Here is a 15,224-nt window from a genome sequence, read left to right as displayed (position 1 = left end):
GCGAATCTGTTCTTGATGCCAAAATTTAGGCGTCCAGCTTTGAAAATGTAGGCCATGGTGTATACAAACATACAGTTGAGTTAATCATAACTCCATTGAAGCCCAACATAATAATGCAAGAATCCAAATAGCAGTCCACAAGTGTCTGATCTGTTTTTTTTTTTTTTTTTTTGGGGGGGGGGGGATATTGTATTTGTGACCCATGTAAGATATATGCTACTTATTTCATATATAATGTCTGTAAACCTAACCTAATATTTGCAATTTTCTCTTTAGCAATTGTGGTCCTTTTCATTACATTAAGACGCAGCAAAAAGGAGCCCCTGATCATTTCCGAGGAGGATGTTCGGGAAAACGTTGTCACGTATGATGACGAGGGTGGTGGAGAGGAGGACACTGAAGCGTTTGATATCACAGCCCTGCGGAACCCATCAGCTGCTGAGGAGCTGAAGTATCGGAGGGATGTGCGTCCTGACGTGAAGCACGCACCTAGGCACCAGCCTTCTTCAAGCCTGAACAGTATAGATGTTCATGAATTTATTAAACAAAGATTGGCAGAGGCAGATCTCGATCCCAGTGTGCCTCCCTATGACTCCATACAAACATATGCATATGAGGGTCATAGATCAGAAGCTGGATCTATCAGCTCTCTGGATTCAGTCACTACACACTCTGACCAGGATTATAATTACCTTGGTGACTGGGGACCAGAGTTTAAGAAGTTAGCTGAACTCTATGGAGAAATAGAATCAGAAAGAACAACTTAGTTACCATTCCTGGAACAAGAAGTGTTTTAGTTCCCAAACAGGAGAGAGAACCTCAGCAGCGGTAACAAGAAATGAATACAGTACTTGGAACTGAGCAAGGTGTACACAGTTACTGTAGAAACAAGTGCCCTTTTCATATTTGAAACTGGGTTCTTCAACTGGAAGAAAATCAAATTTTGAAAAATACAGAAAAAAAAAAAGAAACGATTGTCCTTTGTGTATATTTTTTAATTGCTCAATAAAGTCTGTGATACCATATCCATAACAATACCTAAAATAAATGAAGCAATGACATTTTTATTGCAATATATTTAAACATACCAGAAAACAGTAAGTCTATGGTGGTGCCTGTTTGTGAGGATAGTTCACTGGAGAGCTTATGCAGGCAGTTGTGACATTGCACTTCAAGCTCTGCACTAGGATTGGGATCCCAAACTGAGATAACCAATGGGGATTGTTACTGTTATACTAAACACCAACAATCCATTCCTTTACAGAAGGGATACATTGGAATTATCCACGCAAATGGCCCTTTGGTGGGCCCCTATTAGTAGTACATTGAATCTTATTGAAACATCAGGCTGCAGTGCAGGTATGCAGTTTTATTGTGCCCTCCCCTAATCTATTTCTCGATAACGAACTAATGGAGATAGGAGGTAACTGGCTGCCTGCATAGATGTGCATGCAGCCCATATCACAAGACCTGCACTGTTATTGAGTGGTGTAGAAGCTGTTGTTTCCATTGTCTGTTTCTTTTTTTTTCTTTTTTTAACCTTTCCACAGGGACCTTGTTCCTCTAAATGGAATGGTATGGAATATTCTCTGTGCAGTGAAGCAGATGAGGCATAGGCTTTCTCAATAAAAAGAACCGCGGCAGTACATTTTAACCTATGCAGTAGTTTGGGTCACTGTGAATCCTTAGCGGTCAGTGAATGAAGCTAACTAGGCTTACATTCCTCTGTGTCCAGGGGCTCCAATGGTCAATTTGTGATGCTAGGGATCTCCTATGTCATATTTATTTTGCATGTGTTACCAAAAGAAAAATAGACCTGCTGGTATGATGTTAACTGAATGTGGAAAACTGAGACAGCAAGGAATTTAAGACAATGCTCCTATGTTGTTGTTTTTTTAATGATAGTTAAATTAATTATTATTGCCCCAAATGCTGAAGGATCTTAGAAGTATCTCCCTCCAAGCTCAGCAAGGTTTTTTACTAATTTAAAATCTGATGGGTACACAAGTCTATTAAAATCAATGGAGGTGGAAAAAAATTGTAATGTAGAAGTGCCGTTACTGGGGTACATGTAAGTTGAGTAAATCAAGATATTCAGTTTCTAATTGTTTATCATTGTGGAATTTGCTTTTTCAGCATTTTAACACTTAATCCAACTTCCCACAGTTTTTCGATGGCTAGTGTTTTTAAAGTAAGTTTCTTCTGCTCTTCATCTTTCTCACGCTCAGACTATAAAAGGATCATGATCATGATTAATGATCTTTAAGGTACAACCCAGCATTAGGAGCAGTGTGGAGCTGCATAGGCCCTTGGGGAGCTCCAGTTGAATTCCTTCCCAAGATAGGAGTGGCGGAAGCACCCTAAAAGTGTGTGTGTGTGTGGGGGGGGGGTGGCACAGACATCCGAACGGTCTGGCCCCGCCTCCTATGCCACGCTGCCACCCGCACCATCCTTGCACCACCCCTCTTCCCCAAGCCCCCGCCATCACACTGACCCTTCTGCCAAGACCCAGCCCCTGCACGACCTCTTCCCCTGATGCCCTGCTTCTGCACCACCACTTCCTACCCCGCTCTGGTACTCCTGTCCCAAGCTCCCTATTGCACAGGGGACGACTGGCTGCTGCTATGCTACTCTATACCAGTCCTGTTCTGCTGGTAGTTGTGGAGAGGTGGAAAAACCATAATCTCACCTCCTCCCCACCCTTCCCTGCACCTTTGGGCTGCTGTATGCTCTCTGGTGAGTAGAGACAGAAGCGCTTCTAGACTGTCCTACCGAGCAAGGACCTCAGTTGTATATGGCCTTTACACGAGCCACATAAGGCAATTGGAAGGCTCCTTAGGACCCTTCTTCCCTACACCACAGCTGAACAAGGGCCAGTCACAGATTGGACCCTAATGATCAGTTCACACTTAACATTACTTTAGATTTCTTGAATTTTTTTGCCAGCCCCTCATGAAATTATTGAAGAGTGCTTTCAGGTTTACATGGCCTACTGGGCAAATGGGCAGGAAGCTCACCCATTTTGAAAGAGAACTGAAGAAGAGCTCTGTGTAAGTTCGAAAGCTTGTCTCTCTCACCAGCAGAATTTGGCCCAAAAAAAGATATTACCTCATCCACCTTGACACTTTGAGAGAAACATTTAAAACTCCTTTAAGCTATTTGCTGCAGCACTTCTCACAAACTCTTATTAGGCACTTTCTCATCACCTCCTACTCCCAAGTACAACAAGCAAATTTTTTAAAAAAAATATTGATGTGCTAAAATGAATTTGAACTCAACAAGAGTATATAAAAGCATAACAGTTGTAACAAGACCTGTTTGGGAGGAAAAGTGGAAAAAAATACAAAAGTAAATTTTCTCTCTCTTTTTTTTTTAAGTTTGAAGTTCAAAATTTCAACGGGATTTGAAAAAAAAAAAAATATTGGTCTACTTTACTTGTAATTTGAGGTCTATTTAGTCCGGCATCCTGTCTCAATTTGCAGGATGTCTCAGAAGAGAAGTCTTCATAGGATCTCATTCAAGCTGACATTCCTGTTCAGGGCAGTACTAAAATATGTGCTTAATATAAAGTGATTTCAGTGGGAGTTAAGCACATGCTGAGTCCATGGAGCACATGTTTATGTGCTGTCCTGAACTGGGATGGACTTAAGCATGTGCTTAGGTGCGTTCCTGAACTGAAGCCATAATTTATTCAGTGATGCAATAACTGATGTAGAGACATTTCTTCCGGACTTAAATGATGATCAGTTTATGCCACCATGCTATTATTTGTATAGCACCAGTAGAGTGCTAGGGTAAGGAAATCACTCTGAGACAAAAGCTTTCAAAAGCTATAGTACCCATGTTCCCTTATATTTTTTATTACATCTGCTCAGAAACTATCCTTCATTATTATATTACAGTTGTGAGATATGGAATCTAGGGAAGTTTAATCTGAATACACCTTCCCCTCTGCCCCCAAAGAGGAGAAATGAATTGCAGTTTGAGTTTTGTGCAATATTTGAAAAGGTTCTTTTGTATTAATTGCATCATAGATACATGAAGGTTTAAAGCCAAATAAAAGTGAAGCTTAGTGACACAGGCAGACGGAGTTTCCTAATGCTCATATTTTGACATTGAGAGAAAGGGGGCACATCTCAGAAGAAGAGAAATCCCTGTTTGACCATTTGTAATGTTCCATATACCATTGCTGCTATGCTACACGTATACTGTACACAGGACGTGTGGAATTCTGAGGTGTTTAAAGTGCAAATTCCGCTGTGGGGTTATTGGGACTCTGCTTCACTGATGCTTCTGTGTGCTCGCTTTGCTATCGCCTGGCAACTATGATCTCCAAATGTGCTTTTATATCATGATAAGTCTGCATGCTATGCTTACTGTCTTTTACTCAAATAAACATCACAGTGCTGTATTGTTTGCATGACAAAGAGCAGAATACCAAATCTTCGGAGCCACAGAGAAGGATCTCAAGGTGGAGATCAAATAGGTTTGCCAGAGTTCCCCTCATTACCTTTCCATTTTACCCTTGATTTTCTTGTCCCAGGAACAAACTACAACTATACTTGATGCTTTCTGTGTTAACATAATTAAACTGAAAGAAAAAGCTAACTCTGTGTGTCATAGAAGCCATGATCATTTTGTCACACTACTGATTTAAGCAAAGGTTACATGGAGTGAAAATATTGTGTTAAAATCTTTTCTAGTTGCGGTTGAGTCTGATTCTATAGACTGCACTTAAATCTTTCTTGGATCACTTGTATTAGTCATTTTTTTGAACAATTTACTCTGAGCCCAAACATTAATTCTATTGCAGCTCTGCCAGCTTAAGCACTGGAATCTGCTCAACTTTTCCTAAAGCTGGATGATCCTGAATCAGAATAAAGCTATCTGGGTATAATAATAGTTAAGTGCCACCTTACAGGGGTTACTTAAGCCTTACTAATTATTTCTGCAAAAGCTGGCTGATATTTACATCCAACCAATTAATCATATTAATTCAAACAAGTCTTTTTTGTTTTCAAGGTGCTGGGTGAGGGGAAATGATCAGCGCAAATACAGGGGGAAAGAATAGAATCTAGAAGTGCACTGTCAGGTTAAAAATCACAAAGCTTGATCCAATGCCTATTGAAGTTAATGGAAAGATTTTCATTGACACATTGGCATGGCCGGCATTACGGGGTAGGAAGCAGGGTAACTGCTTGGGGCCCCACACTACAGGGGGCCTCATGAAGCTAAGTTACATCATCTCTACAGAGTTACTATGGGTAAATGTAATGCGAGTATTACAGTAATTTAATCTCTTAAAGTGGAAAAAAATCAGACTGAAGCAGAGGTTTTGAAACTGTGTAGTGTGCCTCTGTAGGGGGTGGGGAGGGGTGAGCGGCCACAGCAGGTGGCTCAGTCTTCAGCCCTGGGCAGCATGGCTCGAGCTTCGGCTTGAGCGGAGTTGGGGCCCACTCCTTAGTTTCTGTCCTGGGCTCCAGCGAGTCTAACGCCGACCCTGCATGTTGTGTTGTTGGATTTGGCAAGAAATCAGTTTCTTTATCAGTGCTACTATTAACACCTTGGATGTGTTTTAAACTGAAAAAAAAAACAAAACAAAAAACTAAAAGTCCAAAATATTTTCCATTCTCTAATGTGCTTTGTTTACTTTTAGCATTGAAACATGAAAATCATTGTAATCCGTTTTGCTTTCAGATTTGAAGTTGCTCCTATGTTTGAATTGCAAATACTGCAGGGTAATACTCATTGCTATAACAACTATTTCTATTGGTACTTAAAAAAATGCAATGTTTCTGTTGTTCTTGGGCTTTGTAAAACCTCATTTTACAAAATTTTAATGTCAACCAAGTTGGAGTTAACTGTGTCCTGTAAACTCCTCTAGACACTGTCATACAAAAGAATAATGAAGGAAACTTTAAAAATCTAGAGAATAGCAAATTGTGCTGCATAAGGTAATTGTTTTGGGATTGCAGTGTACTCGGGATCTTGTACTTGCCATTCATATAAAATAGCACAATGTATTCTGAGGAACATTAAAAGCAGCATTGCAAGTATTAGATCATTCTTACTTTTCCAAAGTCACCAAATATATATATTTTTTTAACAAAAGAGAAATGTTAAAAGTATAATATTATACTGAATTAGGTTACAAATACCTCCTTAAGCAAGTGTTACCGTTAGAGATTGTTACATTTTTCTTTGAATAAACAAAAGGGATAAAATCTTTTATTCGTATAAGTATTTTTCAAATAAACTATGCTGTTTGCCATGGTGATGGGTTATTGCATTCCTCATCACTCCTGAAACACAGTGGGATATTTTCATGTAACCCCATATATTGTATGCACTGATGAAATATAACCATTTAAAGGCACTTCACATTTAAAAATAAGATATGATGTAACAGTATTAATGAGGTCAGTGTATGTCAGCAATGCTATAGTAACTTTAAATAGGATTTTAAAGCTCCATATGTCCATTCAATTGATTCACTGTCTCAAAGAACATGCTGCAAATAGGGAGGGAGCAAGAAACACCAAGACACATTTCGCAACAGACAGTATTATAACTGCTAAACAGGTCATTATTTATACTCATGTACGTACTCCACTCAAACCACCATAGTCCTGAAACTGAACCAGGGCTTCTTAGATGAATACATGATCAAAATATAATAATTTGTGAAAACATTCGTGAACCATTCACAAATATATATAAATGATCAAAGTGATTAAAACTGTGAATTGCACATACATGGATCCATGGTCACAGCAGGGGTTATTATGGTTGCTTATTACTGACGTGGAAGAAAATAAAGGCAAGAACACGCATAGCCACTCTTAGGCACATGTGTGTGTATGTGTATGTGCAGCAATCATTCTTTCCCAAATGAATTCATTATTGGCTCTTATGATGACCAGCTGCCTTGCTTTAGACAATTCTCATAGATGTTTTCAAAAAAATTGTAAGAATGGCTTTTGGGGACAAGGTACCATCCAGCTGTAAGATACAGATATTTTAGGCCTGGATCTAGAAAGGAAGTTTAAGGGAGAAATTGATAGTTTTTAAAAAAAATATTTAGGGATATCTTAGACCCTCTTTAATGTTTAATATCCACTGTATCCTTCCTTCTTGGCAGAACCAATTTATAGGCCCAGTCCACTTATATTCTAATTTTAGGGTTTCCCCAACTCTGTTCTATTTCCCCAGTGATGGTTGGAATATGAATCATTTGTATGCAGTTAGGGATGATCCTCAAAAGAGGTGAATGCTTGTTTCCTGTCATCTGAGTTTTTTCTTGTCTCTTTCTCTGCCTTCCCCATGGCTCTCTCGTAGGTTCCAGTTTCATCCTCTTACTCAGTTACCCACATACCTCAGATTCTGATTAAGCCATTGGAGGGAGATCTAGTAACCTCTCTGTTCTATACAGGCTACCTCTAAATTCACATTGTTTGCGTTCTGGAACTGTGTGTGTTCAGCACCTTACATGGCACAGAGCCCTTGCTATTAAAGTACAGATGAGGCTCTGAGGCTATCAGAACCGCTGCTAAAACTTCCTTGCCTAGCAATGCAATCTTCAAAGAGGAAGGGAGAGTCAGATGGGATTTTTGGATGGTTGCAGGGATGGAGTCCTGTTTGGAGTATTAGGATCCTTCGTTAATTTTGGAAAAAAGTTCAGGTGCATTTCAGAGACTGGACGATGATTCTGGCTCTTTACAATGTGCTTTATTCATTCTTATTTATAACTATCACTGCAGTCAGTATAAAGTAGCAAGCACCATGGGAGACCCAAGCGAAGCTATTTATAAAAAGATGGAACATTAAAGAAACAGGGATATGATCATGCAACCCTTATGTTAATAGACCTATTAAAGTCAATGGGACTAGCCATGCAAACTCTATGGCCTCATTCACCAGTGCATTTCAACATGCTTAACTTTAAGCATCTGTGTATTCCCACCCAAGTCAATGAAAGTGAGTAATCGTATTGACTTTCAGGTTTTTAAATGCTTTCCTAAACTGGGGCCTGTTTGTTATGTGGTAATTGTTACTCAAATATTTAGAGTCTGAATTTACACATGCTTACTCATGCAAGTAGCATTTCTCACATGTTTAGTCTGCCTGATTTCAATGGGTCTCACATGAGTAAAGTTTTGTATCACATGCGTCTGCTGATCAAAAAAATTCAAATGAGACATTTTTCTTTTGGAAAATAGGTTTCCATCAAAATTTTCCACAGGAAATTATCAATTTTGTCAGAATTTTCCATTGAAAAATTGAAACCAAATGTTTAATTTCCAATTGGGTCAACTTTAATGTCTGCAGCTACCTGAGCTGTTGCAATGCCTCATTGAAATTGTAGGTTTCAGAGTAGCAGCCGTGTTAGTCTGTATCCGCAAAAAGAACAGGAGTACTTGTGGCACCTTAGAGACTAACAAATTTATTAGAGCATAAGCTTCCGTGGGCTGAGCTGTATGCTCAAATAAATTTGTTAGTCTCTAAGGTGCCACAAGTACTCCTGTTCTTATTGAAGTTGTAGTTTCAGGTCCATTGTGTCTCTAATTTCCCCTGTCCTCCCTAGCCAGACTACATTGCCTATAATGAACTATGGCCTTTTCCTCTTGGTGTGCCACCACAGGGAATCAAGTCAACAAACAAATGAAATGTTTAGATTCGGGAATATTGAAACTTTTCTTTTGATTGAAAATGTCAAAGTGTTTCATTTCAACATTTGAATTGATTTTTTTCTCAAACTTCTGTTCCATAAAAAGGTTCAATATTTTTCAGCTCTAGTTTGTAGGATTGAACAATTAGACTGTAACGTGATCACACAGTGTGGGCACTAAGTTAGAGATCCAGAGCTGTGTAAAGACCTTGTGCATTTCCCATGCTGTCTGTGAGAGCATGGTTTTGAAACCTGAGAAATTACTGATACCTGATGCATTAAAAGTTATGACAAAACGATTATTTTTAAATGAATATTAATTTTTGAAGCTTTGCAGAACAAATCAGCTGCAAAGGGCAGGAAAAATTCATCCAGGATAAAATTCAATCCTGTACAGAGGTCTCGTGCACAACCTATCCATGACTTATTTCATAATCAAAGGATAGGACATCGGTGATGGCTAGGTCTTATACTGGGCCTGCACAGAGACATGTTAATTTCACCCCCAAGGAGCAAAATTATTTTTAAGGTTACACTATCAACATAAAAAAACATGTTTAAAATATGTACATCTATATCAATGCATACATGCCTTATTATGTTATTCATACCACCTTTGGATGATTTATGTGGAAAGAATAACAAAACTAATTAACTTTTCAGCATTTGTGCTGTTTATTTCCCTTTTGCATTATATTCTACTCGGATAATGTAACTATTCGCGACAGGTTAATTTTTGTTTTTGTTCTAATTTTCTGTTCAGTTTTAATATTTAGTACTAGGAAAGTCCTTAGTCAAAAGAATGCAACCACCCTTTGTAGAGGAAGGGACACAATGATCTAGAACAGTGTTTCCCAAACGTGGGACGCCGCTTGTTTAGGGAAAGCCCCTGGCGGGCTGGGCCAGTTTGTTTACCTGCTGCGTTCGCAGGTTCGGCCAATCGCGGCTCCCACTGGCGGCGGTTCGCTGCTCCAGGCCAATGGGAGCTGCTGGAAGCAGCGGCCAGTACATCCCTCGGCCCGCGTCGCTTCCAGCATAGAATAGTAGTTTACAGCGAGTGCTTTCATCCAAGGATTTCAACATGCTTTACACACAGCAATTAATTAATCTTCACAATATCCTTAAGCATGAGGAAAGCATTATTGGATCCATTTTACAGATAGGGAAATTGAGGTTAAATGATGTGCCCAAGGTCACACAGTGAAGATGGAGGAGCCATAAATTACTAGCTTTCTCTCCTGTGCTTTAACCAGAAATCCAGACTCTGACTTGAACTGAAACCACTGATTCATAATCAAATTTCAATTCAGTAGGTCTTATTAACCACACACACACTCAGTCACTATTATTGATAAATGATGTCAATAATAATAATTAATGCACTTTCATTAGGCCTGATCCAAGCTCACTGAAGTCAGTCTGAGTCTTTCCTTTGATTTTAGTAGGATTTGGAACAGGCACATTAGACCAAATTTTTAAAGATATTTAGATGCTTAAAGATGGGTACTAAGTACTTTTGAAGATCCCAGTAGAAGCCTACAAAAAGAACAGGAGTACTTGTGGCACCTTAGAGACTAACAAATGTATTAGTTAAATAGACAGTAGAAGCCTGTCTGCCTCTTTAGGAACCTAAATAATTTTAAAAATATGGTCCATTGTAAATGATAAATCAAGTGTGGTCTGATCAATTGAGGGCAACTGACAAGGGAAATATTTGTTGTAGTTAACCTAGCAATAGATTGGTTCAAATCTGATTTATTTGGATCTATGGTCTATCATGTATAATTGGAACAAGTTTCAGGATAGAAATAAAATTATAAACTCACAGATGTTAAACAGAAAAACACAAATTTTTCAAATAGTGGCTGACCATTATTATTAATTACTTATTTGAACTACTCTAGCAAATGATAACATCTAATGCTGACCATTATGAATACTCTACATCTTTGTGCTTACAATGACTGAGTGTGCACATAGAAATTCCCATTTGTGTGCACAAATGCAGGATTTATGCATGATAATGTTGCATATGCATTTTGAAAAATGTCTAGCCTACTCCCACCTCTCCTCCTACCCTTCGTATGCATAGGATTGTATCCTGTAGGGGAAAGAACAAAACTGTAGTGCACATGTAAAATCACTTCCCTTGGTCATTTGTGGCATTTTAAAACTCCTCTGGTTCGAATTATACATTGTTTTTGATGGTTAAAAATATGTAAAAGTGGCATGTGCCATAATTTATAGCTATGGTTTTGAGTTGTAGGTTGTAATCTGCATATGTATATTCTTGGGAATGTGCCAGTTTTCCCCTGGTTTTGTGTCCCCTTGTTCTGGCAAGATTCACTGGAATTTGGATGGGGCATCACTCAGAAGATATATGTACCAAAGCATCTGATGAATCTGGCCTGAGATCTCCATTTGTAACAAAACATGAAACTAGGTGAGTTTTGCATGAGCTCATTGTGAACATTTCACTCAACTTGTGTGAAAAGCCAGGAGAAGGGAGGCAGCATACAAAACATGGAACAAGAATAAAATAGATTTCTCACCCTTCAAGGCATACACTAGATTTATCATATTGCCTGTGGAGAATGACACAGGGATAAATTTTTGGATGTCTTTGACATACAGCTCCTATATCCCATTTACCATGATGGTATCAGTTAAATGGTCATGTCAAAGTGGCACATTCAGGGCGCAGCTGTGATGCTGGGCAGCTGTGTGGATTTGAACTCCAGCAGCCACTTGTCAAGGAATTTTTAAAAGGAAAGAACACCAGGTGAGCTATAAGGTGGTCAGGTCAAACGTTCCACTTTTTAATGTGCTGAAGAACCTGGTCACTATGTCTTGCAGAGTTTTATGTGCCTCTGATGGACAAGTAGAGGCTACAGTTGGCTATTTCTGACTGGGGAAATGAAAACTCTCATACTCCATAAGTGAAAAGGTTTTGCTTGTTTGAAACATGTTTTCCACCATACTTTGATATAATTTAAAAGGTTTCTTCTAAGTACGGTAGCTTGTGACATCTGACGATCAATCCACCTCCTTGCCTATTGCATGGACAGAGATAGTGTGCCGCTCAACAGAGGATGTCTGCTGATCTGTATTCCATCCCTTCCATCCCCTTTAAAGGTGTGATGAAGATGGATAAGAGGCTTGGTAGTGGATACTGAACATTTCACTTCTGGGTCACCAGTTTAAATTTGAACAACATGAATGGTGACTGAATGTTGTTACCATCTCATGATTAGTGGTTTATGTGACATGAGCTGGTGATCTCACTCCAGTTCCATCCCAGAAAATATTCTCACATTTGATGCTAGCCTCCTTGGCAATCTCACTGTGGCCACAATCTCAGAATCCTATTTCTTGAACCATTTTGAAACTCCTACAGGATATTACACTTGGCCCTTCAGATGTATGTGTTCTTTTCAAATGATGTTGCTGTGTTTCCCAACTCCACATAATTCTTCTCCTCACTCAGCCCCTACCGCATTGCTGGTATTGAGCCCAGACTGGAACTGCTGCCCTCTGCACATATGATTTTCATGTGGTATTATATTTATATAATTATTTTTTCTTAAATATATGGAGATATACCTATCTCATAGAACTGGAAGGGACCTCGAAAGGTCATCAAGTCCAGCCCCCTGCCTTCACTAGCAGGACCAAGTACTGATTTTTGCCCCAGATCTCTAAGTGGTCCTCTCAAAGATCAAACTTACAACCCTGGGTTTAGTAAACCAATGCTCAAACCACTGAGCCAGCTCTCTCTCCTGAAGCAGATCAATCTTTCTCTCTGCGTTTGTTTAAAATAAAGCTCTTACCCTAATGATATTCATTTTCGTTTAGAGATACTGCACTTGACAATGGTACAGATACCTATTTTATCCCATTTGTCTTTGCTATAACATGCTACCATTAACAGTACATAGTTGTGGTGGCTGTCTTCTTTAGTTTCTTGTACTGTGACACTGATTTGAGGGGTAGGTGATGGGAGTGGAGTTGATGTTCTTATTCATACTCCAACATCTCTACCACATGAGAATCATCACTGACCACATTTAAATGTGCAAGCAACTTCATCTCCCAGTACACTTCCTCTTTGCATTCTTGAACAACAGGAATGGGCAGAAGAGAGGACAGTTGTGTTATAATCAAAATATTTTTACAATGATTTATTTGTATTGCAATAGCATCCCAGGGATCCACTGAGGGTCAGAAACCCAATATGTTAGATGGTGTACAAAGTGAGATTCTCTGCCTCAGTGAGCTCACAGCATACATGAAATTGAGGAAGGGTATCACCTGGAAAGTAACAATATGAATGATAACAAAGAGTAATCAAAGATATTTTACAGTCAAAGGCTTGTTAGAGGAACAACCCAAGGGAAGAGAAGGATGAATCATTGCTAAGGGGAAAGGGACCAATGGTTAGATTAAGTGTCTTGGTGCTGTTGGGTGACTTCAACTTTCCAGTTATTTATAAAGGAAAATGTGTACTGAAGCAAAAGTTCTTGGTACGTATATTTTAAAAATGATAAAGGATACTTTCAAAACACTCGGAAGTTGAAAAAGACACAAAGAGGAATGTCCATCAGAGATCTGATTCCAACAGAAATTATATTAATAAGTGGAGGACACCTGACACTTGTGGACATGAACTAACTGGGCTGAATATTGAGCTGGTACAACCCCTTTGAAGTCAATGGAGTAACATCAATACAGAATTTGGTCCACTGAACTTAGCACAATAAAAGATGAAGCCAGGGGCAATGAAATAGACCATGAAACCATGGTCCATCTAATAGTTTGATTAAGGGACAGTGAATCAGGAATCCAGGACTGTATTCTAGACCTAGGTGAATCCCTGATTATTCTGGTTGGTCACAGTACCAAAATACTGAACAAATATTTCAATTCAGGTTGAACTAAATCTGAAAAAAATCAGAATTTTTCGAGAATCAAAAACGGCTATGTCAGGTCTGTTCCAGAGTGAGGACATGAACCTGGATCTCCCACCTCCCGGTGAGTACTCGAGCCAATGGTCATTAACTCAGTGTCTGATCTTGAGCAAGTAGCTTAACCTACTTAGAGTTCCATAACTTAACATTTTTTCTGATGCTTAATTAATTTGGCCCCAAATGTTCAAAACTGAGTGCCTAAAATTAAGATCTTAAATCCATATTTAAATATATACGAAATACAAGACTAATAAATGGATGGCAAATTCCAGGGTCTTCCATGGGATTTGTGGGAATGAGCAGTGTTAAAAATCTGACCATTTAGAATTAAGCGCCTAACTATTGAGTTAGGAACCTAACTTTAGGCCTCCAGGTTTAAAAATGTTTGCCTCAATATTTGTTAAGAGCAACTAGGATGAAAGTTGCTATATAATTGCCATTATTTTGTATGCCATAAACTTCAAAAGAGTGTGTTGTTACTGAAACACATACCACAGAGGGCCTAGAAATACAGGAACTCCTCACTTAAAGTCATCCTGGTTAACGTTATTTCGATGTTAAATTGCTGATCAATTAGGGAACATGCTCGTTTAAAGTTGTGAAATGCTCCCTTCTAATGTCCTTTGGCAGCAGCCTGTTTTGTCCACTGCTTGCAGAAAGAGCAGCCCCTTGCAGCTAGCTGGTGGGTGGTTGGAAGCAGGGTGGACCAGCAGCCCCCCTACCAGCTCTGCACTCCCCTAAGTTACCAGTGCAGCAGCTGTCCCTCCCCACACTGCCATGTGCTGCTCCTGCCCTCTGCCTTGGAGCTGCTCCCAAAGATTACTGCTTGCTGTATGGGGGGAGGGGGAAGAAGGGGGGCTAATGTCAGGGTGTCTCCCCCTCCCCCCTGCTCCTGCACCCCGCTTACCCCATCTTCCATAGAGCGGGGGGGAACATGACTGAGGAAGGAAGCTTCCAGGCAGTAGCTGCCATCTCAGGTCTCAGCAAGCTGATTTATTTAACAAGCAGTGTACTTAAGCCTGGGGTCAGCTACTTAAAGGGGAAATGCACATTTTCTCTCTCACACACAGGGTGTGTGTCTCTGTCTGCCTCCTTTCCTGCTGCCTTGTACAGTGTTGTGAGAGTTAACACTTGAGAGCTTAGTCAGTTGCTAGTTCATTTAGCAGTAAGGCATTCCCTGGGAAATATCCCTCCCTCTGACTCATCCTCCTCAACCAAGCTTCACAATCATCATCACTGTGTACCAGTATTACATTGTTTGTTTAAAACGTATACTGCATGTGTGTATACACACACAGTATACATTTTATATATAATATAATCTTTTGTCTGGTGACAAAAAAATTTCCCTGGAACCTAACCCCCTCATTTACATTAATTCTGATGGGGAAATTGGATTTGCTTAACATCGTTTTGCTTAAAGTCGCATTTTTCAGGAACATAACTAGAACGTTAAGTGAGGAGTTCCTGTAGGTGGTTAGAAAGAGGGTGACCAGATGTCCCGATTTTATAGGGACAGTCCCAATTTTGGGGTCTTTTTTTCATATAGTCTCCTATTACCCTCCACCCCCGTCCCGATTTTTCACATT

At 39.5% G+C, this 15,224-nt stretch overlaps 1 protein-coding gene across 4 annotated transcripts in view; it reads left to right on the top strand.

The window, feature by feature from the left end:
• CDH18 (cadherin 18) overlaps positions 1-6,214 on the top strand; it is a 904,559-nt gene extending 898,345 nt beyond the window's left edge. For all 4 annotated transcript variants that reach the window (XM_034761577.1, XM_034761578.1, XM_034761579.1 and 1 more), the window contains one exon: positions 277-6,214. In XM_034761577.1, coding sequence (XP_034617468.1) covers positions 277-767 — 491 coding nt within the window. In that variant the 3' untranslated portion in view covers positions 768-6,214. The remainder of the gene's footprint in view (positions 1-276) is intronic.
• Positions 6,215-15,224: the final 9,010 nt, after the last annotated feature.

This window comes from Trachemys scripta, chromosome 2, assembly GCF_013100865.1.
Source record: "Trachemys scripta elegans isolate TJP31775 chromosome 2, CAS_Tse_1.0, whole genome shotgun sequence".
Taxonomy (NCBI): domain Eukaryota; kingdom Metazoa; phylum Chordata; order Testudines; family Emydidae; genus Trachemys; species Trachemys scripta.
This window is presented reverse-complemented; position numbering and strand designations above follow the sequence as displayed.